Source organism: Poecilia mexicana, unplaced genomic scaffold (assembly GCF_051168715.1).
Source record: "Poecilia mexicana isolate PSO_F unplaced genomic scaffold, ASM5116871v1 scaffold_13, whole genome shotgun sequence".
Lineage (NCBI taxonomy): Eukaryota > Metazoa > Chordata > Actinopteri > Cyprinodontiformes > Poeciliidae > Poecilia > Poecilia mexicana.
The window spans coordinates 27,307,035-27,334,288 of record NW_028263382.1 but is presented as its reverse complement, the minus strand read 5'-3'; the positions used below and the strand labels follow the sequence as shown (position 1 = coordinate 27,334,288).

Here is a 27,254-nt window from a genome sequence, read left to right as displayed (position 1 = left end):
CACATGTGTGTCGGGACGCCCTAGTCAAAGTCCAGACGTGAATCTAATCAAGTCTGTGGTAGGAGATGAAGCTGTGCATCCCCCTAACCTGACTCAGAGTGGCTGAATACAAATGCGTCGCACACTTTTCAGATTGGTTTTACTCATCCGTGTCTTAATACGAGTTCGCTGAAATCTGCGGCGTTGACGTGACACATTGTGACAAAGTTCACAGGGTGTAAACACCTTAGCAGTCACACCGTGTGTGCAGATCTGTTTTGGTGTTTTCTCGGCTTTTTCTTGACATTCTTCAGGAATTGAGTCGCATAAAAAAACCAAGTCTTATGCTACTTTTTTCCCCTGTGAGAGAGAAAGGGGGGGAAAGAAATGATTATCTTTGCACCTTTTGCGCCGCGCTGCTGACAGGACGGCTGTGATGTGTGACAGGACCCACCAGGCAGAGAGGTGGTCCCCGGTGTGTGTGCCTGTGTGTGTGTGTGAGCACATTTTTTCCTTTGCTCCGAGCGCTGAGCTCACAAACAGCATCTGTGCTCCTGGGTGTGTGTGTGAGTGTGTGTGTGTGTGTGTGTGTGTGTGTGTGTGTGTGTGTGTGGAGCACAGGGCCACAGGCCAATCAACTCCGGGGCGTGTGAATGTTGAACATGGGGCAGCTCTGCACCTCTGCAGCCCCCTTCACAGCTGAGCAACAACACACTTCTTCTTCTTCTTCTTCTTGCTCCTGACTGCACTGCAGAGTCAGGACCCTCTGCAGCTGTTTTCGCCTCTTCATTGTAACGCAGGGGAGAGAGAGAAGTATCAGAACCTGCGATTCATCAGACAAAGCCGTCCTTCCAGTCTTATCTTCTCTGCAATATGTTTTTTTAATAGAGCATACGATCCAGCATGCTGTGCAATTATGGTTCGCAGAAAATGTCTGGAGAGGAGATCAAAGCTCCACTCGTTGCACATCTTTGAAGTTCATTTGTAGTAAATTTGCTCAAACAGACAGAGAGAAATGAATGAGAATCAAGTTTTTTCATTCTCTGTTCACGTAATATAATTATTGGACGCTTCTTCTTTTGAATTGAAGTGGGGGAGGGGGTGGGGTTATTCTTTTGCAGACAGCACACTCTTAAGCTAAACAAGAAAAAATGATTTTCAGTTGCAGGATCATGTCAAAGAAAGAAAAGGAGCAAATCTGCAGATTTCACAGGCCACCTTCTAGTCTGTGTGCCTCTTTTTTTGAGGGTCGATGGAAGATAAATTGCACCTCAGGAACCTGTAGATAAACATTCAAACAGAAGTTTGTTACGCAGAAACTGAAGACAGAAACAAAGGCACCTTCTGAAAACACTGACATTTTATTAATGAGCCGATTTCAAGGCAAAAATCCCAACGTGCTTCACTGAAAGCAAACAACTAAACTAACATTTACCGAAAACAGGTTTAAAATATGACAAGTTGTCGACAATCGTGAAGCTTTTCTCCTCTTCTTCAGCTCAGCTGTAAGCCAACGGCAGGTCCTGAACACACAGTCGTTGTATGTGAAGCTCCATAAATCAGAAATCGGACGTGGCGGAGGACTTTGGAGCTGCTTCGCAGTGCGTGCCACTTAAATAAGCAGAACTGTAACGTGTGAAAACTTGGAGAACTTTCGTCAGAAGCTTTTCCGAAGCGTTCTGAGCAACCTGCGGGCGATCCGCGGAGGTCTTGTTAAGACAAGCGAAACAATGAGCCATCCAGGAATCCAAGCATGAATGTACCTTTAAAGCCTCAAGATGGACACAGAGCAATTGAAGTTTCTTATGCTCCCAGCAACTCTGGGGCGGATGCAGAGAGCCGCAGCTCAGGTGGACAAATCTGCACATGTTTCACTGATCTGACGTCCACAGAACCATCTGACTGTTGATTATTTGAGGGGAGATCAACGCTGAGCTTGTAGTCCCATTTGCTGAATGCTGTGAAAACCAACACCCTGAGCAAGTAGGCATGGTGGAGGCGTCGTCATGCTGTGGGGATTCGCAGTAAAAGCAGGGGAGCAGATCAGCATTAACTTTCCAGAGAGACGACGACTCTAAACCCACGACCAGAGCCGATCAAACCGCATTCATGTGTCTGAATGGCCTAGTCAAAGTCCAGACTGATTTACACCTGTGGAAAGACTTGAAACTTGGTGTTCAAATACGCTCTTCGTCTAATCTCACTGAACTTGAGCGATTTGACAAAGAAGAACTTCAAAAACACAAAACCTCACTAAGTCCTCTAGTCTATTTATTTTACTGCAAACATCTTAGTACACTTAAAACAAGACAAAACTGACTGAAAAGTTTTCTTTCGGCAAATATAGAAGCTTACTTTAAGTCAACAACTCCTTAATATTGATGAAAAAGTTCTATTTTATAAGTTACATAATCTGCTAGTGGAACCACAACTTTCTCATCAATATTATTGACTAGACAAGCTCATACATCTTGCTGAAAAGTTACTCATAACTTTGTTTAATTTTTTTATTATCTTACTTCAGGTGTACTGGTGTGTTTACACTAGAAACTGGAGCACAAACACTTTGTGCGATTAAGCTCTTTCACATTTCTCCTCTGCGCCCTGCCTGCTTTCAGGCCTCCTCTTCCTTTAACGGTCGGTTCCATTACTGAGCCGTAAATATCCGTCTTTTCAATGGCGGGGGGGACCTTTCTGTGCGCGCCTCTAAGTGCCGGGGGTCTCCTGCCGAGCGGGCCGGAGGGGCCCCCCGGCTCAGACCCCTCTGTCTCGCTGTCTCGGCCCCGACTGAGCGCTGAAACGCTGGTATGCGGGGAATGGCTCCGGCAGCGAGCGGAGGAGAGGAAGAAAGGAGGATGTGGAGTGATGAGCGCCACTGTATCTCCGCAGGCCTTTTGATGTAGCCAAGTCCACCCACCCTCCTCCACTTCTCTCTTCAGGCCCCGGACCCCCTCCCCCCCACCCACCCAGGGACCCCGGGTGCAGCGGGGGGACACTCGCTCTTTAACAATGGGCCGATTTTTGGCTCGGCTTGGGACCGCGTCGCATACGATCGGGTTCACATCGGCTCTTTGGGTTCACAGCTCCGATTATCGGAGCTGCGTAGCCGCGATGTCTGTGGATCAGCAAGGGCTTTACTGGCAAACTCAGATTATGGCGGGTTTATTTTTGCAAAAAAAGAAAAAGAAACAAAAAAAGAAAGAGGCACACACTTTCCCCCTTCTTGCCACGCACACATACCTGACCCTTCTGCTCCGGGAATCTCAGGGGGTCTTATTAACTTCGGCGTGTGTGTGTGTGTGTGTGTGTGTGTGAGCGAATCGTCTGCTCGTCTACAAATAAGGAGCCAACCCCGAGAATGAAACGAGCCGACGGACACAAAGCAGAGCGGCCGATTGTCGCCGCCGGGAGAGAAATGACAGGAACATCACAGCTTCGCATTGAGAAAGAAGTGAGGAGGAGGAAGAGGAGGAGGAGGAGAATCCAAAGTTTCCCCCTGGGGATGAGGACATGAGGGAAGAATAAGAAGGGAGTGGCGGCCGCACATAGCAAAGAAAGAGAAGGGGACGAGGCAAACAAAAGGAAGTGGGGAGATAAACAGTTGGAGGATTATATGGCAGGAGTGTTTGGTGTGTCTGTTCATAATTTAGATGGAAAAGTTTGTTTTTTCCCCTCCAGAGGTCAGACAGAGTTGTGGGAATCAGAGTTATGTCTCTCTCTCTCTCTCTCTTTTCTTCTTTTTCCTGATTCTCTCTCTCTCTGGCTGGAAGAGAGAGCATCCAGCAATGAATTATACATGCCCTCCAAAAACATTTTGCCAATAAAATCCTGAAAAAGTGCACAGAGTACGACGCCTTCAGAGGAAAACCTGCTACTTAAATGTAGCTCACCTGAGGGGATGAACCCTCACTGCAAAAACAACAAAAACAATATTACCAAGTATTTTTGGTTGAGTTTCCTGTGCAGATATCTTAGAAAACTGACTTGGAAGCAACTTTCAGCAAGACATAGGAGCTTGATTCAAGTCGATAATTCTTTCGTGTTTATGAAAAAGTACAATAGTGTTGTCTTATTTCAAGTGTATTTAAACTAGACAAAAATACTTTTTTTTTTGTTGTTGTTGCTTTGTAGGCCTCAGGTGCTTGTGTAAAATATCCAAAGCTCCTACTTGTTGAGGGAAACCATCACTTCTCTTTACTCTGTACACATCATCTTCAGTTTGAGACACGGTGGTGGCAGCAGGATGCTGTGGGGAAGATAAATAGAATAACCTGATGGAGGCTGAGAAGAGTGGAGACAAATTTAAATCTGTAGACATACAAAACTGGAGCTGCAGTAAAAACCAGTAATCATTTTCCTTCCTCTTCCCAGTGGGACACAAACCCGACTAAGACACGCTGACAATTGTAGCTGCGTCGTCACAAAACGTGGAAAAGTTCAAGGGGCATGAAAACATCTGCAAGGTGGTGGACGTGTTTGAAAGCAGCAGCATATGCGTGAATATGACAACACAGAGGTTCGCTCTCTTCTCTAATGGTGTAAACCTTCTGCGGGATGCAGAAGCTCAGCGGGAGCTGAAGCACCAGCGGCTCTCATTGTGATTAGAGAGCGTACTGCTGCAGAGGTCCTCCGCGGGGGGTCCTGCTTTTGTTGAACAAATCAAACTAACCCAGAAAACGCTCCACTGTTCAGTCAGCCCGCGTCAGATTTAGCCGGGAAGGAAGCTTAAAGTTGACTCGGAGCTCTGAGGAACAACTTTCTTTCTGAGAGTTTCCATGTTTTCCCGCCTCCTTATCGCTCTACTACTTTCTGCCCTCTCTCTCCCGGTCCAGGCTGTGCGCGCCGCTGGGATGTTCGAGCTCCAGATCCGTCACTTCCACAACCCGCAGGGCCTCCTGCAGGACGGAGACTGCTGCGACCTGCAGGCCGGCGGCGCCGGCGGCCAGCGCTGCTCTGCCCGGGACCAGTGCGACACCTTTTTCCACGCCTGCCTCAAGGAGTACCAGGCCCGGGTGGTCCCCATGGGGACATGCACCTTCGGGTCCGGCACAACGGGCGTCCTGGGCGGAAACTCCCTGTCGCTCCGGCACCGAGGACACGAACCCGGAGGAGGAGGAGGAGGAGAGGATGGGACTAACGGACACGTCTCCATTCACTTCAAATATGCCTGGCCAGTAAGTACTACTGGGATGGAGGATGGGGTGGGGGATGTGCTTGTTACCAGTATGGTTACCAAGGGAACAGGCTAAGCTTCAAGTATAATACAATCCTCTCGAACCAAGGCTAGATTGGAGTGATGATAACCCCTCGCTGTCAGAGTTCACATGATGTTGCTTTTCTATTACTGGGAGCCATTACAGCAGCTTTCACCACACAGCTCCCCGATTTCAGCTAAATTTCTCTTTATGAGAAGAGATGCCTTCTCTTTGGAAACACAAAGCAAAAATCCATTTTTTTTATTACTTGGGAGAAAAAATCTTAATTTCAACACAAACACTGGCTTTTATTAGGCCTCCCTTTTTTTTTCTCTCCTGACCTTGAGCGTGCAGTGAGGAGTCCAAACACTTTACCGTCGCTGTTTTGTGACAGGAAACAATCATGGCTGTTTATCCATGCTTGGATTTATTTATTTATTTATTTTGAAGTGAGTATATTTGCCACGTCTAGATGAGCGCCTTCCACATCAGCTTCAGTTCATTCTGGGAAACCCTCCGCTGTCATCTGCTGAGAGCCTCTTGGGGTGATAATGGCCGCTGCTTTCTGGGATCATCAGTGCGTTTAAAACATAAAATCTAACTAAATAAACCTCCCGATCTGCATGCCTGCATGCGGGAGACTTAAAAATAGATGCCAATTAAAGACTAAATTGTCATCAAATGGTTTGATGAGCCGGGCTCAACATTTTCTCCTCTTTTACCCCCCATCTCTTCACAATGACACTTTAAGAAGGAAAGCAGGAATATTTTGATGCCAGATTTATTTGTTTGAAGCCAGCAGATTTGATCTGCCATCAACTAGAGAGTTTGTCCTCCAATGCTGATTTGAGTCATTTCAGATTAAACATTTGAGTCACCAAGTGAATTTAGGCTCATAATTATTAATACCTCTAGCAGATTTAGGTTTTAAAAAAAATAATCTTTTCATTTTACCAACATGTATCGTCTGACTGGAGGTAATATTAATCCTTTGGAGTTGGTGACTAATCAGAGCCATGGAGGCTCCAGGTGTTAATTAGCTGTACTCACCAACTAAACTATAATTCATATTTCAGCTTCCCAAGCTGCATTTTCTTCTCCAAACATTTTAAATAATAATAAATAATAAAATATGTTCCAGAAAAATCCACAAATAGGTGAATCTTGAACCTTGAAGTCTGCTGAAGTGCTATATAGCATTAGCGTGTTTACTCTGTTTTGATACGACTTGTTGATATGTAGTGGTAGCATATTTCAGTGGGGTTCCAACACAAAGGTACATTTTTAGTTTGTGTGAATTAAATATTGTCTGTGCAGCTTTTCCTGTTAGAAGCAATTTTATCAGACGGTCTCCTTTGACAACAACGAAACAAAAAACTTTGATTGTTTGTGAAAAACCCAGATTGATCAAACAAAAGTTGCACAAGTTGCCTGTAACATGAAACATAAAATCGATCAACAGCGGATATTTGTTTATGATTATCAGATATAGATTAGCAATATCGGTAATCCACAGTCGCTCTGTGTATTTAGTTTCATTTATGAAGGTTATTTGTGGCACCTAGAGGGATGCATGTTGGGGTCGGTTTGTTTGCCAATTTGTTCAGTCCTGTTTTTCCATCCACTGGTTTCCTCGGTTTTTCTCTCCTTCTTCTGTCCATCCAAATGTTTTCACTTTTCCTCTTTCGGGAGCTTTTTGAACTTCCTGCTCCTGGCTGCCAGACTCGGCATCCGTGAATGAAAGAGTAATTTAATTACAAAACAGGACACCAGAGTGGCCAAAAGGTTTATTGATTATTGAGCTCGGCTCTTTCAGTCCCCTCTCCAGCCATCCTTTTTTTTTCTTTTTTTCCTTTATTTCCCTCCACATGTTTTCATTATTAACATTAAAAAAAAAAAAAACAACAAGCACAGCTTGGGTGAATTAAAGACGCAGAAGCTGCTTCCTTTTCAGGCTCCATTAGCAGCTAATGCTCGTTTAAAGCTCAAGAGAATCCCTCTAAAATGACTTGGCAGATCCATAATTTTCTGCGGGACTTTATGGATTTTATTTTAGTTTTTGGCTAAAAGGATTCCTCCTCTTCCTCCTTCTCCTCCTCTCTTCTCCTTGTGATTGTTTCTTAGTTTGCTCCCTACATGGCGGGTTCGGTTTTTATCTCGACGCTTTCCACAGTTTAAGCTCTATTATCGTGACATGTTGTAAAAATGTGTGTGATGTGGGGAAACATGTTTCCTTCACTCCTCCAGCGTGTCGGAGTCTCCGCACTAAAAAACTGTTTGATTTACCTGATGAGGATAAAGCTCCCTGTCCCTTTAATACACCTGCACACCGGCCTAGGTTTCCTCCCTGTGATCGGTATCGGCCCGTTTACCTGTGAGACTCGCTGTCCCAGAGCCAATTATCTTCCCTTATCTGTGTGCCGTTTGCATCTGGGCGTGCTGGATGCACGCTGCGTGAGCGCCGAGCTTCGTCCCCCTCTTCCCGCTCTCCGGGGAGGTGTGTGATTGGCAGGTGCGAGTGTGAGAAAGTTTCTCCGTGAGAAAGCCTACCTGGATCGGTTTCAGGGCCGCGCCGTGGGGCGGGCCGGATCGGGGCGCTCCGTGGCAGCCTCAGCTGAAAGGACGGCTTTATCCGGCCATCTCTATGAGGCGGGGGTGGGGGGGTGGGGGAGGGGGTGATCCCCCTGCCCCAGGTGAGGGGATCAACAGGTGAGCCGAGTCATTATGAGGTAAGGTGAGCTCTCTCTCTGTCCTCCTGCCCTCCCTCCTCTAATCTCTCCAGGGAAATATGTGCATTTGCTTATGAATGTGGGCATGATTGTAATTCGTTGTATTTGCTTTGTGCCTGATGCGATCAAGGCCAGGTGTCATCCCCTTTAAGCTGCTCTCAGTCCGTGTTAGGACTTTTTTCCTTATAAATCTAAATCCTATACTTTTTTTTTTGGTCTGGTTGTGAACATTAAAAAAAAAAAAAAATATATATATATATATATATATTTGTCGCCTCCTGGAAAATCTGTGATCCTGAGCAGTACGACTTGTTCTCGGCCCCCAGAGGAACAGACAATCAGCAGTCTGGGTTTTCTTTTTTTCTTTTTTCTTTTTTTCAGCTGAGATTTGACAAGTTCAAAGACTTCATAACATAAGTCATTTCTTGAAGCTCTGTCTCTGTAGGTATTAGCTCTGCTTTAAACAATGAGAGGAGCAAAGCAAGCTGACATGAAAGCGCTTAATTAGCTTCTGTCGAGCAGAAACAAATAAACGCTGAGTGGAAGGAGGCAGGCTGGCAGAGGACATCGCCTGTTTTTACCTTTATGAGGGATTCGCTTTATTTATCTCACTGTCTGCTGCTGGAATATTTAGGGTTTAGAGTTATGAAACAGCCTGATTATCCTGCTTTCCTGTAGGATTTTAAAGTGTTTTTGATCATTTTTTCGTCCCTAATACTAATTAAAGTCACTGAAGAATAAAGGAATTTCTCTTAGATACTTCAGTGAAATCATTAAGGTCAATTGGGCATTCTTTGAAGTAATAAAGTGTTTGCATCTTTTCAGATTTCTTCTGTTTTTTTTTTTTTTTGTTTTGTTTTGTTTTTGTCACAGATGTTTAAGGTAATCCAAAATAGAACAAAAAGATAACCCAAGAAGAGACAAAAAAAAATTAAATTATGGTTTTATTGATGAAGAGGAAAAGACAGTTTAAGGTCGTTTCTCGCCTCAAGTTAAGCCCAGACTTTGGCTAGGCCACTCCAAAAAAGGGAAACTTACTGGGCTGTTTTATGTTATTGTCCTGCTGCAAATATGGAGCTTGAGGACAGTTTCTGTCAGGACTGATTTTACAAGTCAGAAAAAGTTTTGTAGAGACTTGAGTTTGTTTAGATCAGGGAATGACGTGTTGGTTTCTAGATGTTCTTACTTGAGCCACAAGAACATCCTTTTCTGTCGGTTTTGTTTTCTCCACAAAATTCAGTGAAACTGAACTGAAACATGTTGGATGTCAAATTATCAACGAGTCATATCAAAACAGGGAGGATACATCCTAAAAGTTAGCTTAGCGCTAAAGGATACCGCTTGCTAGGTATGACAAAAACGGGCACAAAATGTGAATTTACTGAAGAGTAGCTGTGAGTGTTGGACATGGAAACCTTTAGCAACAAGCGATAAATATATATTTATAGTAGCTTCATTGAGTCAACAAAAATAATTTACATAAGCGATGGAGCAGTGCGAGTTGTGAACGAGGAAATGGGGAACGCTTATTAAATACTGATCATTTATAGATATTGTAGAGCTTGATTATTAATTCTTTATAATGCCTTTTAAACCCATTCTTTGGACTCTGGCTGCTTCTCATTTATTCATTTTCATCATGAATAAATGAAAGGTGTGTGTGTTGACACAAAGCAAACATTGCAGCAAAGCACCAAATCCAAGCTGCAGTAACGTAAAACCAAACTCGAGGAAATACCTGATAGTTTTAGTACATTAATAATGACTCAAATCGGATGATTTTTGCTTCTAAAACAAACGCATGAGATGAGGAAATGGACCGTGCGCTGCACATGCAATCTCCTTCTTCTCAAAGCGACATGCAAACTGCTTCCATCATGCAAATGCGTTGCAGTAAACCGCCCCGGCTTCTCGCCGAGTCACAGAGTTTGTTCCTGGATGTGGAAGCGTGAGAGAACAGAAAGCTTCCCCGAGCGTTTGAATGCCATCATTCAACCTCAGAAAATTATCAGTGAAGTTCAATTTCATGTTAGGAAAAGGAATCCAGGCTGATAACAGCGATCGTGTTCACATTTCTACGTTTTTTTCCTCACCGCGTCCTTAAGTATCGTAAACATGAAAGGAAAAAAAAATAAAAGTTTTTGCATCAAATAATCTAGTTTGCATCTTTGATATTAATCTGAAACACCTGGTGTTTGAGAAATATGATTTACCGTCAGAAGCTGTTACACACCGTAATCAATTTTTTTGCGATAATTATAAGTGACGTGTGTGTGTGTGTGTGTGTGTGTGTGTGTGTGTGTGTGTGTGCTGAAAACATGGGAAGAAGGGTAAGCACTAAAAGCAGGGACCGTCCCCTCAGTCATGGAGCTTTTAACAGGAAGTAATTACATTTAAGTGCTCACATACGGCCCAAAAATATTCATCTGTCACAGCAGCCTTATGGATATTACAGTAATTAAAGTTATTATTGCAACGCCTTTACAGACAGCAGAGAGGCTTAAATCAGATTTGAAGCTTTTTTTTCTTTGAGGAAAAAATGGATTTTATTTATCTCTAGTAGCTAAATGTTTGGAGGCTGTTTTAAGCCTCACAATTTTTCTTCTCAGTTTGAAAACATCCGTATCAAGGTAACATATTGTGCAAAAAAAAAAAAAAAAAAAAAAAAAAAAGAGTCTGGATACCTGCTGTGCCCCCCCAAAAATACAACAGAAGAACATTTCTTCTCATTTTTAACATTTTCTGCACAGATGTGAGGATTAGAGGTGGCGGTGTCTGAGCAAAAATGATGGAAATGAGGAAAAAATGTCTAAAGTTTGTCCAGGTAGTCCGATGTCGGCTGTAAAAGTTTTCCTCTTGGGAAAGCGTCACTTCTTAACCTTAGCCTCTTCAGATGAGCTGGAAATGAAATTAAAAAAGCACTTTAAGTTATTTTTTTTGTGGTTCAGAGGAAAGAAAAACAGAAACCGTGAAGATACGACTGATTGGTAAATACTGAGAGAACGCCACAGTTTATGGTTTGTATCTGGTTTATTTCTCCGTTGGATCTGGACTGCGTCTCTCACTATGAACTGAAAATACTTATGAAACCTTTCACTTTATCTGTGAACACCAAACATTGAACTTTCACCTCCTATAAAAACATTGCTAACATCTTGTCCCGTTTCATTCTCATCAACTTCACGTCATTTCACTATAAGGTGTAATCTGTGACCATTTTGCAGTAATTTATCGTAGTAATTATTGAACTTACTGTCTGTCTATATTATTTAACAATTATTCAAAGTTATGGTGATCTTTTTATTTTTGGTTTCTGAATGTAAAATGAGACGCTGCAGCTCACCTATCATTACTTCCTCCTCCAAACTTCTGGACTCGTAATAGTCGATCCCCTCCTCTGCAGTCGCTGCTTTTACTGTACGGTTGTAGCTCAGGCTGCAACTAATGGTTATTTTAATATTTGATTAACCAGTCAATTATTATTATTATTATTTTTTTGATTGATCCATAAATCAGTCAGCTGGCACTGACCAAGTGAACGACTGCGACATGGCCTCAGCATGAATCAATAATAAAATTATTTGCCAAAACTTTTATTAATTGATTTTTATTGATTTCATCCGTTTGTTGCTGCAGCTCTGGTTGTAAACCAAACAAATCCCCAAACACCTCCACGTACCCGGCACTTTTATCTGCAGATCTACGTGTGTGCTGGTGTAACTCGGTGTTGGTAGCAGGCCGTCGCCTCCTGTAGAGGTCAAAGGTGAGAAATGCAGTGGAGGGAATCCAGGTTTCAAAAGGTTTTCTGTATTGCCTACCAATTGGCCAGCTGGACATTTCTACAAATGACCATCTGGCCATTATATAATTTGGTTATGAAAGTAAACAATAAAAAAAAGCCTTTGAATGGATTGTAGCAGCAGAATATTAAACATCAGTGGATTTCTGCCTCGGTCTTACAGCTCCAATAACACATTTATTTCAGCTCTAACCCGTTACGCGTCCCCCCCTTCCTCTCTATGAGCTGCAGCGTTTTTCATATCCAAATTGGACTGTAAATGTATCTGCCGGACATTTCGATCTCGGTGCGGGACGAGACTTTCATCGGACAGAATAAAAAGTGAACGTGAGAAATTTCAAAAATGAAAGCACCCCGGCAGTCGAGTTCCTTAATTATGCTTAGAGTAGTAAAATGAATGCACTTTAGTCTCCGGGTTTTGAACAGAGGGCGGCCTCATTCGTTCGTTCTCATAGCATGTGATGGAGACACACAGCCATTGTTGCAACCTGCACATTCCTGCTGTGTGGGAGCCGAGCAGAGGGAAACCGCTGAAGAGAAACGAACGTAGACGAGCATAGTCGGAGCTTTCTTTCCCCTCCGGAGTTTCTCTTTCACTCTTCCTCTGTGTGTCGCTTGTGTTTTCCTCTCTTTTGTCCCCCCTCACCCCCCCTCTAATTGACTCTCCTGTGCAGCCTTGCATACCTGCATGTATGCTGATACCGCTGTCTGAACATACACATCTGCAGACTCACTTTTCTCTTCACAATCCTTTTAATTTGCCTCCCACAGACACACCCAAATGCACCGAATGCATCCGGATCCACTCACACACACACACACACACACACACACACACACACACACACACACACACACACACACACACACACACACACACACACACACACGCATGCACACACACACACACACACAAAAAAGGTTAATTTCCAGCAGGATTTGAAGTGGGTGTTTTTTAGAGATAGGGTAAACGTCTCTGGGGGAGGCGCGCATTAATGATTTCATTTGTGTGCAAATTGGATCGAGAGTCTTTATTAAAAAAAAAAAAGAAGAGAGAATAGAGAGGAGTTTGATTTACACGATCATTGTGAGATTAGCGAGTGTTTCCGTTTGTGTGCGGCTCGCAGGTGTATAAATGGACTCAAAGCTGTAATTACAAACAATAGTTTCCTTTCAGGGCCCGTCCTTCTGACGTCTTTCACCCCGTCATGTCTCTCCTCTCCTTTCTTTGCCCCCACACGCAGATTTAAACCGCTGTTTTTGTTTTGTGTGTCGCTGCCCTCCTGAGATCTTCAGCCGGATCGAGTCCCAGCGGACCTGCGTTTTTTCTCCCCTCTCCCTCCCCTGTGGTCTCCTTTGTTGCCAAAGCTCAACAGGACCGACCGCAAACATTTTAAGCAGTCATTGTCAAATGTTTGACAATGACTCACTGCTGATTTTACCCCTGCAGCCTCAGGCTCAGGTCTGACGGACTCGGGTTCTTGCAGCGAGGAACGTTTTGGACGATGCTCAGCTTTAGTGATTCAATTTCAGCTGCTTTTTATGACAGCATATAAAAAAAACAAAACATGTAAGGCCTTGACTGCTGCCTGGTGTTCCAGGAAGAGGCTTACGTTTGGACACGGATCTCATGTTAACGCGGGAGCAGGATGTGAGGTTCAGGGTCAGAGGTCAGGGTCAGAGGTGGAGGTTCGGTCTGCAGGTCTGACACTGAGGCCCACCTTTCAACAGCTGCAATGTATAACTCTTATGAAAATATATATTTTTTCATATTTATTAAAACTGTCACCATGTCGTGACTGCACAACTGTCAATCTTACTCATGTATGGGCCGCTCACACCCTCCCCTTTTCTCTCTGTAACGCCACAGACTCTTCTCGTCAGCAGAGGTGGTCATGAATGCTAAGGCTAGTTCATGAAAACCAACTTGACTTACAAAGTGCAACAGCTTACACACACACACACACACACACACACACACACACCCACCCCCCGATGCAGTTTAATCAGCAGTGTGAGGATGCACACACACTTTGTCGTCCTCCGACTATTTTCCAGATAATAATACGGCTGATGCCACTCAGCAGACTCTTAACGCGTGAAGCGCCCGTCGGCTGGAAAAGGGTGATTTCCTGTGGAAGCGAGGGAGGCTGGGTTACGATGGAGGATGCGAGGGAGGAGGTCGAGCTGGGAATAACGTGTGAAAGTTGTCGCAAGCGGCGGAACGGAGGGGAAACGGCGAGCGGAGAGGAAGTGAGGGAAGAGACGGAGCAGAGGAGGAGGAGGAGGCCTGCCGATGATCTCAGAGGAAAGGGCACAGGTGCTTCGGGTGGAAGTGCGCGTTTCATGGCGGCTTACTCACTCTGCTGAGAGAATCATATTCAGCAGGAGGTGGAGGAGGAGCAGTGGCTGATGGGCGGACAGGATAAGGATGAGACAGCCTGACATCGCACGGCATGTCAAGAGCCCTCTGTTGTTCCACGGCGTTTGAAGTGGCCGCGGCCAATTAACCTCACAGGAATGTGACTTTCAGACGGAGAGGGAGGCGGTCGGATGAGACAAAGAAGAAGTCCGACTGAATTTCCTCTTTAAAAGCGCAAAGTTTCTACTTTTCGCTGCGAACAGAAATCATGCACCTACATCTTTGTTTTGATGTGCTGTGGGTAAAGTTGAAATGTGGTTGTTTTTTTTTGTTTTTTTGTCAGTAGCCAAACGTGTAAAGATCCAAATATAGCCTGGTTCTTCGCTAAGGTATCTGTCATGTAAAGAGACAAAACCGAACTTTTTAATGGCTGAAATAATCCTGTTCTTTAGAGTTAAATGTTTCAGAAACAAGCAGAGAAATAGATCCGTCACGATCTAGTGGATTTTGCTGGACGATAAATTGTACCAGAAATTATTGCGATAAAAGATAATATCGTTGTTTTGTGACCGTTTTCAAGTAATGTATTGATAATGGCACAATAACGCAAGTTTATCTGCTAATAACATTTAATTTTGTAAAGAACACTTTGTAAAAAGCACAAAATCTCCCAAAAACAAGACAGGAAAAAACAACCATAAATAAAATAGAGTATGGTGTCCCTGTAAATAAAACTGCCTTTCCAAAAGTAATAATAATCAGAATGGAAATTAGTGAACTCATTTTAATGTATTATTCCATTAATTGAGTCATTGTTTATTGCGTCAGGCTTAACTATTACAACAGAAATGTTTAGGGGCTGAAGTTGAGCATAAAGGCAGAAAAAGATTGTAGAAAAATATGTTGGTAGAACTTTATACTAAAATCTTCTTAACACAAGAAGCTCTTTCTTAACTAAATATAAAGATAAGAGAGGAATAATAAATATTTTTGCAATAGCTGCTGCTGATCCCCTTTATAAAACATAAACTATTCAATCAATAGCCATTTTCTTGAAATCTGGAGGCTGCAGAGGTCGGCAGGATTTGACTGATCAAATCCAGTCAGGCAGTAATTGGCCGATTATGATCTCTGGGTGATTAATTGATGTATCTGTTTGCTATTGGCTGACATCATCATAATGTAATAGATTGTTCTCAGCGCTCAGCTCAGGTGCCGCACATTGTCCTGCATTTACTTCATGCAAATTAACCTGGGAATTCAGGAGTAATGTTTATTTAGACCCACACCGAAAAGATGCTAAAGCAAAATATTTCCACACGGATATTTGATTTTGTATTCTATGATTATATGTTAAAGTTGTTACAGATTTACTGAAAAGAAAACTTAAGAAGATTTTCATTGTTTGTCCATGTTTTCTGATAAAGATGAACGTATATTAACACAGTCTGGGTTTATAGACAGAAAGATGTACCTATAAAACCACCTGTTTCAATTATTGCACCTCTTGTTTTTGGAGGTCAGTGCTCCAGCTATTGAGCGATATTAATGTAATTTTAGATACGCATTACACTAAATCATCGCCGAAGCGTCTTATTACCCCATGAGAGACGGAGCATGAAGTACTTTGTGTGAAAGCTTAAACTACAGCAAAAAGAACGACAGAACGATTGTGGATGTTAGTCTAAAACAAGCAGTGCATGCTGGGAAAACAGCAAACTTCACATAGAAACAGTGAAGTTCATGGCTTTAGATGTGCGATTGTAAATTGTTTGTAATCTTTCTGTAGCTCTTCTAACAGACTGCTTCACTGTCAGCCCGTGTATTTGTTTTAATTTCTGACCAAAATGAATTTTATTGGTGCTTAAGATGTTGGTTTCTGTAATGCCTTCGTTCCTTCACCGAGTTCGTACTTTTGGCTCCTAGCAGGAAAACGTTCTCTGAACAGTCGGAGCTCTCGGTTCCCCCTGCCGGAGGGTCGAGAGCTTTTTAGGAACAGCAGCCAGATGACTGACTTTTTCCTTTTGGACAGATGGAAAGTGAATGATGGCAAACAAGGGCAGATAAAGTCTGCTGCTAATTATATCCACAATGGAAGAAAAACAGAGGGGACGTCAGGAGTGTGAGAACAGAGACGTCTAATTACAGAGACGGGGCCATGGGAGCGGGGCGGGGTGGATGGCTGCACACTGGGGGTCTAATTCCTCGTCTCGGGTTCTGTGTGTGTGTGTGTGTGTGTGTGTGTGTGTGTGTGTTTCACCTGAGGACAGGGAGATGGACAGCCCTGGTTAATATCCGTAGAAGGTTTTAAAATTCACATTTGAGCCACAGTAATGTCTCCCGCTCCTTTGCGCTCTGATTGCTTTTCTCCGTTGTTTTGGTCACAGAATCCTTTCGGCAGCACAATGGTCATATTTGACAGAATCCCACTTAGACCGTGGGGCTCTCAAGAGCTCAGGGAATCAGACGGCATTTCACTTCTCTGTGCTCTTTTCTCTGGAAACCAGTCTGACTGACGTTTTCTCATTCTCACCGAAAACAAACCAGAAAGCGTTTCCGCGGTGGCGCTTTAATCAAACACGCGTTACAGTGTAGCAGCAACACTGCTGCAGGAATAGTAATTGCATTGTTTCTGTGGTTACCTCAACAACCAGTTTACAGCACAGGTAAGGTGTCGAGCGCCTAATCCGGCTCAGTTGCAGCTGCAGTCATGACAACCATTTGCATGATTTGGAGAGAGGTTCTGTGATTGATTTGAGCTTTTTAACGAAGCATAACAATAACACTGAAGTATCACGGTATAGCAAACTAATTAACCTTCTGCTTAGCTGTCACTCTCCTCCAAGCAGGTCTGTGTGACACAAAAGCTCTTAAATGCAAATGCTAAATTGCAAACTTTAATCCATTTGCTCTGCTTTGTGATGTCACAGGACTTAAAGGATCTGGTGCTAATGTCTTTGCCACAGCAAACCTTCAGTGGGTCTAGTGGAGTCAATGGGTCAGCAGGAAAAGGCAACTGGTCATAATGTTATGCTATAATAGTGTATGAAGATGAGAGATTCAGTCCATATCAGTCTTTATGAGAGGCATAAGAAGATGTTTCCTCATCACCTGAGGCAATTTAGGTGTCAGGAAAGAAGAGCAGCAGCCGTAATAGACCGTAAAATAAAAAATCAATTGTTCGTCCTATTTGGGATTCAAGATCTGTTCTCTAACAGATGTAACAACAACAAAAGAAAAAAATCAAAATGGGTCAAGGTGGTTTTTGATATTTCCGTCTGAATCTTTCCTGAAAACCAGTTGAGCCAGCTGCTTATTTAAACAAATAAATAAATAAATAAATAAAAAGAAGTGTTTTTAATTGGTGGTGCAGCTTGATTAATTCAAGTTAATTGCGAGCGCAGCAGGTCTTGTTGAGCAAATTTGCTAAATTAGTTTGCCGACAAAAATTGACTTCGGGAAACTCTGATTTGAATCCCAATCGGTGAAGCAATTTTGAAAAGAAAACACAAATGAATCCACATTATTTCTGACCTCCTCTGATGTGTCAAAATTAGCAACATGTCTGAAGAAATACAGAGATTCAAGATTACAGTAAAAAAAAAATTATAATGCTAATTTAGAAATATTACTCATAAGTAAATGGGTAAAAACAGAGCAACGTCTGACTGCGGTGCCAGTGAGAGGAGAATCCTCTCATTCAAATAACACGTTTCTTTCCTCAGACATGTTGGCAGCGTCTCACTTGTTCACACTTTTATTTTTCACCTCAGCCATTTGCAGTTCAGATCTGTGCATTTATAATTTGCCATTTGAAAATTTGCATATCGACGCATCTGGAAACAGAAAAGTCGACGGTAACAGCAAACGACACTTTGTTGCTACTAAAACCTGAGCTTTTATTGCAAATGAAGAAGAAGAAAAAAAGGGAAAACTGAAAGCCAACGACTCATTATCGACTCTAAAGCAGCGGCGGCCATGTTTACTCGACGATGAATTCATTCAAGCTGTTGTTGAGCGAATAAAGCAAAACACCACAAATTCCTGTTTCTTGTCTAAATTGATGAATGACATGTTTTGTCTCAAATTATTCCGGATTATAAATGAAAGCGAAAAAACAAAGGATTAAGGTGGAGGTCTGAGCTGCTGTGTGTGTGTGTGTGTGTGTGTGTGTGTGTGTGTGTGTGCGCGTGTGTTTATGTGTGTGTGAGCTCTAAGGGGAAATTCCTCTCTCAGGGATGGGAGTTCTTCCTGTTGTAGAGCTCTGTTTGTACAGCCTGGCTTTGTCGGGATATCCTACCCTGCCCATGTCTGAGGGGGAGCGAGGGAGGGACAGACGGTGAGAGAGGGCACCTACAAGGGAGGAGGGAGCGGAGGGGCTCGCTGAGAAAAAAGAGGGGATGCAAAGAGGAAAGAAACAGCCATAAACCTTCGCAGAACAGAATCTGCAGTGCGATAACTGATGTCTGTTTGCGAGCGTGAGGGAAGGGCATCAGCGTGACCGTACGGCCTGCAGCTGGAGGGAGTGGACTGCTACCATCCACACTCATGCTGCTGCTTTCGTGTTGTTTTAGTATTTTGGGAGACGGCTCTTCTCTTTTAGTTCTCTCTGCACCTGCATGTAGAGCAGCGGATGACTGAATATTTCAGTAAGATCTTTCACGTGTGGATACAAGAGCGAGAACCTGAATTTGGCGCAAATGTTTGCGGGGGCTTGATTTTTGAAGATAAAAAAAAAGTTAAGTCTCTAAAAAATACTTCTGGTGTCAACTCTTGTGTGATTGGACCGATAGACGTCATGTTTACTGATAATGTTTTGATTTTTTTTCAAGAAGGCCACCACAGTTGTCATGGAAAATTAAGTTTTTGCACGTTTTGGTGTCTAATCGTAGCATATTTTGAACCATAGAAAACATACGTTTCCCTCATCTCGTTTTTTCTTTTTCTGGTGGACATTTTTTCAAAATGGCTGCCATGGTTGTGATGGAGAGAAGTAAAGTCTACAGCAGTTCTTGCCAGTGGTGGTCGCAGCTAACGACCAACTTAGGTTCACTAAACACTGATAAACAATAATCCTAACTTGGCTAAGCTAATCCGCTCAACACATTAAAAAAAACGAGCAGCTATTACTTAGCTGCTAGACTATTAAAAATTATCAGAAGCTAATTCTAATCCACTAAACACAAAAAAATTAGCTCTGCTATCTCTGAGCTGCAAAACACACAAAAAGCACTAGTGGAAGCAACACCAACCATTAAGACGACGCTCTGTGTGACACGTCTTCATCTCCTTCCAGTTAACCAGTTAAAATCATCTGTTTAAGTTTTGGCATCTTCTCTTGCTACATATCGTCGCTTTAAAAGTTGTGTAAGCGAAAGACCATAGTGGAAAGTATGTTCATACAAGTCATAATTATTGGTAACATTTTATGGCAATAATTTATTTAAAAGGGTCAGAAACTGCGGCCATTTTAAAAAATGGCTGAAAAGATACAACCTGAGGGGAGAGCGCACAAATGGTTTGAGCTTGTGTTCAGACTTTAAAGGTTTTTACACTAATATGCTGAACTTTGATGACTTTGACCAATCAGAGACTGAATGTGATTCAACATGAGGCCTTTCTTTTCATGTCGCTCACGTGAACTCATAGAAATCTGAAGTTGAAATGTTGCACCTGTGTGGCTCCTGAACATTCCTTGGATGCTCTGGAGGTAGAGGAAATCAAAAATCCACATCCTGTCTGCAGAAATGTCTGCCTATAGAGGTATTTCATGTAGCTTGTCTTACACCGTTGGATAGTTCGTCAACTGTGTCAAGAACTGCTCTCACATTTTTAATTTCTCAGTCTAACACTGCAGACCTTGCTCATCCCGGATCCACAAACCTTCCAGAGGTCAAAGTTTTTACGACACTCTTCAATACTACAAAAGTGTAAATTTAAGTGCAAGTTAAGATATTGCACTAAACTTGAGAGTAGTCTGGTGAAAATCAGGTGTCAGGTGCATTTTTTACCACGCAAAACACAGAAAAACTGCAAGATAAAAGTTTAATGAGGCAAATGGATATTTTACTGCTGACTTTTGACTTGTCAGATGCTGCTGTGACAAATAATTAATCACAAATGTCTGCAAGGCATATCATTAGCTGGTGAACGTGACAATCCAAAACATCTGCTGCTGTAAAGTTTAAATGCTTAACAAGAAAACCTAGTGTGTAGAAAATGGCGAAGTCAAACATTACGAATGAAATAAAGAGATAAAATTAATTCTGCTTGATTTACTTTAACAACTCGAGTTTTTAGTGTATGAACTCTATGCCCTATGTTGTTTTTGAATCAGTTTTCTTGGATTTCTTCGGATCTGTGGATGGCAGTGAGTGAAAACTTAATTTTTTTACAGTAAATATTTTCTTTACGTTTAATTTTTTGCCATTTTCGGGCGGCTTTAAGCGTAGTTTGCTAATTAGTGCAGCGGTTTGTGGTTTTGGGTTCCTGACCATCTCTCCCTGTTTCAAGGCAGAACAGTTCAGGTGTGTGAGAGAGTTAGAGAGAGCTCCATGTCCCACTGTCCACGTAAAATAAGGAAGCTGAAATAAATGTAACTGCAACCCAGGAGACTGAAAACGCAACTGAGCAACAAATAATAGTAACAGCTTAGACCTGCAGTTGGACATTTTTGTTGCATTTATTCTTTTAAAAATCTGGAAAACTTGTAACATTCCCAGTTCAAGACTTTACTGTAGAAACAGAATATTGATCATGGACTAGATTCTTGTTTACACTGTAAAAAAAAACAACATCAAATGAACTAAATCCAAGTTACACAACTCAGTAAAGAATATTAACGCATCTGAAGTGTTGTCTCTTTTCCTATGCAGTGAAACAACACATTATTTTTCTATTTCAAATCGGTGTTGATTTGCCCTTATTAAAATGATAAAATTTTGAAATTTTTATCTTTATTAGGAAGAGCTTTTGCCCTCCAAGCAATTTTTTTTTTTTTTTTGCAGTTTTGCAAATTGCACTAAGTGTTCCTCCTGTTGGTATCGAGTTTTAATTTTTTGTGTTGTGGCGGCCACAGTTCATAAAAAAACCCCAAATCTGTTTTTAGCCAGTCTCTGTGAGCTCACCACACCAAGGCTCTTGAAGCCTGAATTGGACTTTAATGGGTCTGTGTTTATTCTGAAGTTGCATGCCCTGCTCTCTGTCCTCTTCCTCTTTCATCGCTGCTAATTTCTGAGGTTTCTCTTCGTCGACGTCACAAATACATTCAGAACCTCCCTCCGTCTCCCAGCGTTTTCCCGGTCTCCCGCTGGGAACCCGGCGCGTTAAGCTCTCTGTGCTCAAGGGACCAGAGAACGGCAACTTTATTTTTTGCCGTGTAGGACGTGAGTTGTCCGTGTCAGCTGCTTGGTGAGACCCTTTCTGGCTGCAGCCAGAGCGGTGGCAGGTTGCCATGTACACGGCAGCTGTCATGACAAAAGTGATACGGTGAATGAATGATTTGACGAGTTGCCAGCCTGATGTGGGCGTGCTTAGGTTGGCGTGAGGCCAGCATGGTCAGTTTTTCCTTTGAATCCTCTGATGACCGAGCCTCTTCATTGGATCTCAGCCACACTTCATGGATAATCGAACCCCCAACGATATCACCTCTGAAGAGCTGAGCGTGATTGAAACAGTCGGGAAACTCTCACATTTCAGCACGTGTAGTAGAGAAATGCGTGATCCTCTCCTAAAAATCCCTTCTAGACTTTGCAGACTCCATCCAGTCTCAGTCCGTCACAAAGAGCGCGTTCGTAGCCACAAGGCGAGGGCCACTATGAGAATCCCATTCAGGGTTGCCAGATCTGACTGTTTCCAGCCCAAACACGACACAAAACACGCCCAACTCTTAAAAAAAACAAAAAAAAACAAAACAAAACAAAAAAACATTGACTGCATTTATAGAGTTGTGACAAATTGCAGCGTTCGTCCTTTATTATGTTCTGAGCAGAACCAGACGCCACCGGGACCAAAAAGGACTTGACTTTAGATCACGACATTGCTGTGGGATTTCTGCTCTGCAACATATATAAGACTATTAATCATTTATGATGTCACCAGACAGCTTGGACGTTTCAAAAATAAATAAATTGGCTCATAAAATAAGCAATAACATGGCATTTTATTCAAAGTTTTGTGATTTTCCGCCACACAATTAGAACTATTTTGAAAGAATTTTTCCTTTGAACACTTTCTAAAAACCCACTAAATGTTGTGAAAAGCAGCCCAGATTTCAACAACACGCCCAAGGCTGTTTTTTCCTTTCTTTTTTTTTCCCAGCCCAAACTGGCAACACGGATCTCATTATTTGATAATTGTCAGCAAATATACCAGAGGGTATCAAAGGATCGACGTAAAAATCAAGCATCGACGTTTATAACATGACCGTTTTGCTTTTATTTAAAACCGACGAACTTCTGGAGTTTGAACTCCAGCTACATCTATTTATGATTTTAATTTTAATAGACCTAACAACACTGAAGAATAAACAAGAAGCAAAAATTTTGTAGCTTTTTGCGGGGAATAAAAACAAACTATGTCGTTCTGCTCCACCTCTGTTGTATTTTACAGATGCTAGTAGTTTGCTAACTGTACTCGTAAAACGGCGTCATCTTCGTAAAAGTGACGGTTTTAGTTTCCACGCCTTCTCTGTTGCCCTTTTCTCCAAACGGCAGAGTTTGTCTGTGGTGCCTCCGTTCAGCCAGCTGACCGGCAGTGCGGAGAAGCAATTGTCAGCTGGATAAAACCCCAGTGTAGCTTGACAGCGGTAAGTGGCCCAGCAGCTGCATGTTGTGACCGTGAAACTGATTGTGAGAATGACGACTTCCACACTTTGCGCCACAGAAAAGCCCCGGCGAGTTTCACCTCTCTCCTGAAAAGCTCATTCCAGCTGTCGTCTGCAAAAGTTTAGATAAAAAACCTTTTACTTCGCTGTTATGTTTCCTTTCTCTGTTTTGAAAGGGGTTATTTTCCTTTCAGCACACGTAAGAACAGAAGAAAACACACAAAAACCTTTTCCATTAGGTCAAGTCCTTGTTGTCACCACTTAGGTCATTCATTCCACACACACAGAAAAAAAAAAAACACTTTATTTTGTTTGTGCTGGAACAAAGTCCACTATTTATGTTTTAATATCTGGCTGTGATCAGCCTCTTGTTGGTGTTATTTTAATGTTTTTCGTTGTCGTTTCCTCAGACTGTGAGGTAACTCTTCCTCAAACTGCCTCGCATCTCCTGACATCACAAACGCGGCATTGTCTGTGTTTGTGTGCATGTTTTCGCAGAAATTGCCAGGGCGTTGCAGACGACTCTCTTCAGACACAGTTGTTGCTGTGATTTTTAATTTGGTAACCATGGTTACTCTGATCCTTTCTGACCTGCAGACAGGAGCCCAATCTCCAAACCAGAGCTGACTACACACACACACACACACACACACACACACACACACACACACACACACACACACAGCCTCTTCCTGTATCGCGGCTTCACCTGGCGGCACGCTCTTATAGGAAGTGAGAATATGTGCGCCGAGGAGGATAAATAACAGAGAGCATCAGGGATGAAAAGGCTGGACTTCCTTCAGGGCTTTACCTGCCATTAATAACAGTTGGCAGGCAGCAAAGGTGAGGCACCTCCAGAGGGAGGAAGGAAGGCAGAGTGAGGAGGTTTGATTGAAGAGGTGATAAAGTTAGGGAGTCTGCCAGAGGGCCGGCGGTGAGTGAGGCCGAGGCGCCGGAGAGTTTTGTGTTTGAGAATATCAGCAGAATCGACCTGATTGTTCATCAGCTCCTGCAGCCTATCCACTAACTTAACATTTAACTTCACTCTGCTGCTTTATTTAAGCTCTTTCTTTAGTTGTGCTTTTTTTATCGATCACACTGGGAGGTAGAAGTTTCCTAATTTATCGTGTGGAGGGTTGTGGAAAGGTGAGAAGATGGAAGGTGTCTCTTCAGTTCGGATTGTTTCTCAGGGACACTGACTAAAATGTCCGATTCGATGCAATTTTAATAGTTTTATCTTTGGAGTCATGGTCTACATGCTTACAAGGTGTTTATAACACACACTCAAATATTTTTCTTAAGTTCAATTAAAAATATTTAAGAAAGTATTAGTTATGTTTTCTTTATATAGTGCAGGTTAAAGTGCTTCACAGTGAAAATATGAAAATACCTTAAAGAAATTAATTATTTTGTTTTATTTTTATTTTATGCATTTCATTTCAAACAGTAAAAAAATAGATAAGAAATGAGTGGAAAACAGAAAAACATGTGCAAACATAACCAAGAACAAAATTATTTGTTTACCACTACTTTTCTGTTTGTAAAAGAGTAGGAAGAAGTGAACGCTTATGTAATCCTATTATCTCAATCTAATGAAATGTATTACCTAATCTTAATATTAGATTCTAAACAATTGCAAAAAACAACAACAAAAAAAACATCAACGAAGAATTCTACTCAGCTTTTAGTAAGAAGCATAATGCATTTTCCAGACACACAGTGTCATTTTATAGCACAATAAAGTCACTATGTCAGATTCAACAGTAATAAAAATTCTCTAAATATCAAAGATGACATTAAATAAATATAACTTCACAAGTTAACACATTGACATTGGGTCCTTGTCTTTGTAACAGGCTTTCTAAATACTCCTCTTTCAGCACGTCATCACAACAATGCTTCTCATTATGCCGTTTATAACCGTGCTTAGCATTGGACTGAGAGGTAGCTTGTATGATGTTCTCAGCAGACTCACAGTTCCTCCGGGGTTTGCTTGATTCAGCTGAGTGGGGAGTAGCAGGCAGGGATTTCTCAAACGTGCCTGAAAAAATGAAAAGCAACACTTCAGGGATGTTCTTCATGAGGGAATAACAGTATATAACATGATGTAACGCTAAAGAAGTAAATATTACATTACAACCCCTCCTTACTAATAATTACAACTCATAATATTGTCCATTAGGATCTTTTATTTTCATAAAAAAATTATCCGAATTATGTTTTGAACTTTAAAATGTAGCCTGTGTATGTCAACGGTCGTGGGAATGTTAGCTAGCACTAGCTTACGCTACCTTAGGCCGCTAATGGCATCATAACAATAAAATGATTGAGAAACTGCTTGTCTTCTGTTACAGGGGAAGCATTGTGTATTTTACAGACACTTTTATAGCACAATCAAGTAACTATGGGGTAATGCTAAATTATTTACCCCCTCATTTGGTGCAACTGGCTGCTAAAGCTTGAGGCGCTAACAAGGAGCTGCCTTTGTGAGACAGAGAAGCACCTAGCATGTATCCATGAGACAAACACTGCAGTCCCTCCTAAAATCACCACCTCTTTCTTTCTTAAATTTAGTTTTGGTAAAAAAAAAAAATCACTTTTGGGGGAAAAAAATGACATAAGCCGTTAGTTTTAGGAAGGTGAGGAACTGTAACAGTACAGAAAAACATAGCTGGTTGAAGGGAGACACTATGATTAGCTATCAGATCACTTTTTTCATCTCTAAATCCTACTTCACTTCCTACTTCGGGTTCTGGTTCTGCCTTTTGGGTCTGGATAGAAACGGGATTTGAGGCATTTTAAATCTCGACTAAGACTTGTGGAAAGCGCTAAGCTGCACAATTTGCTGCTGCAGGAGAATCATGTCAGACAGATATCAGTCCAACTACATAATAGAGCAGCAATATTATTAGAGTCAGACTTTGAGAAGAGGGAGAAGAAACAGCAGAGAGCTGTGGGAGAGCTGAACACTCGGAAAAAGAGAAAATTCTCACATCAGTCGCAGCAGCAGCCTCACTGAACAATTTTCCCAGACAAATTTATGCCGTTTCTTGATTTTTATATATATATATATATATATATATATATATATATATATATATATATATATATATATTTTATAATCAAAGATTGTCTAAAACTGCAGTCAGTGCACCATAGATTCCAGTTCTTCTCTAAAATGTTAATTTTTCCCCAATTACTGATGGAAAATAAAAATATTCCTTTCTGTTACATATAACATGAAGGACTGCTGATAGAATTTAAGGAACCGTCCATCATGAAGGAGGAGGGAATGCTCCAAGCTAGTCACCTGCTGGGTAAACTTTTTAGTGATGAACTAAACTTGACTTAATTGTTTGATAACTAGGATCAATTTGAATGTAAGAAGTAAATAAAATTGGATTTACTTGTTTTTGTGCTTTGAGACGCTTGTTTTGAATTAACGCTATATATGAAAAATAAAAATACTGAATTCAGTTAGACTCACTCAAATTAAACGGAGAGTTTTAAAACACACATTTTTGATTTCGCACACAGATTCTTGATTTGATTTGGGCTGGGACTTTGACTTGACCACGATAACAGAGAAACATTTTCCAGTCTAAAGCGCTGCATTGTGGCTCTGGCTGTTCACGCTTGCTATCCAGCTGGACAACAACCTTCAGATTCAGATTATCTTTGTTGCCCTTGAACATGTAGCATCTGAGATGCAGAACAAAATTACGATGCATATTAAGTCACAAACAGTTGGACAAACTGTACATAGAATATGACTAGAAGAAGACAAAAAAAGGGCAGGGAGTATAAATACGAGGGCAAACTTTTGCAACTTGTGCAAGAAATGCATGCAATCCATCCTGCTGGAGTCGAGCATCCCCATGGCATGATGCTGCCACCACTATGTGAAACCCTGGGATGATAATATTGGGAGGCATTGCACACACACACAGCCTGCATTTACTTTGCCTCCATGTAGCTAATCAGACATGAGTCTCCAGGACTCTGGCTCATAATGTAATGTTGTATCCCCTGTTGTATTTAGCTCAAATCAAATTTATTCCAAACAGAATCAGTGTGTTGATAGTCAGCCGTTTAATCCCGCAGCGTGGATGTAAATAATGAATTTCTTCGGTTCAGAGTTTTAAGCCAAAGCGGAATGACTCCAGCTGGTATCTGTGCTCTCTGCCAGTTTTAATGAACTGGCTTTGAGCCCTTTGCCGCCCCGTACAGCTCATTATCTCCATGATTTCCCTGTGTGTGGGTGTTCTTCCTATTTCCTTCCATGATTTTTATGATCACCTCAGCAGTTTTTTTTTTTTTTTTGTCTTGTTTTGTATTCCCCCTTAATCTAGTGTCTCGAATCCTT

The 27,254-nt window shown here is 42.0% G+C and overlaps 1 protein-coding gene across 1 annotated transcript in view; it reads left to right on the top strand.

The window, feature by feature from the left end:
* LOC106927233 (uncharacterized) overlaps positions 1 to 27,254 on the top strand; it is a 54,085-nt gene that overhangs the window by 2,131 nt on the left and 24,700 nt on the right. Inside the window, exon 2 of the mRNA XM_015002652.2 lies at positions 4,812 to 5,153. Coding sequence (XP_014858138.2) covers positions 4,812 to 5,153 — 342 coding nt within the window. The remainder of the gene's footprint in view (positions 1 to 4,811; positions 5,154 to 27,254) is intronic.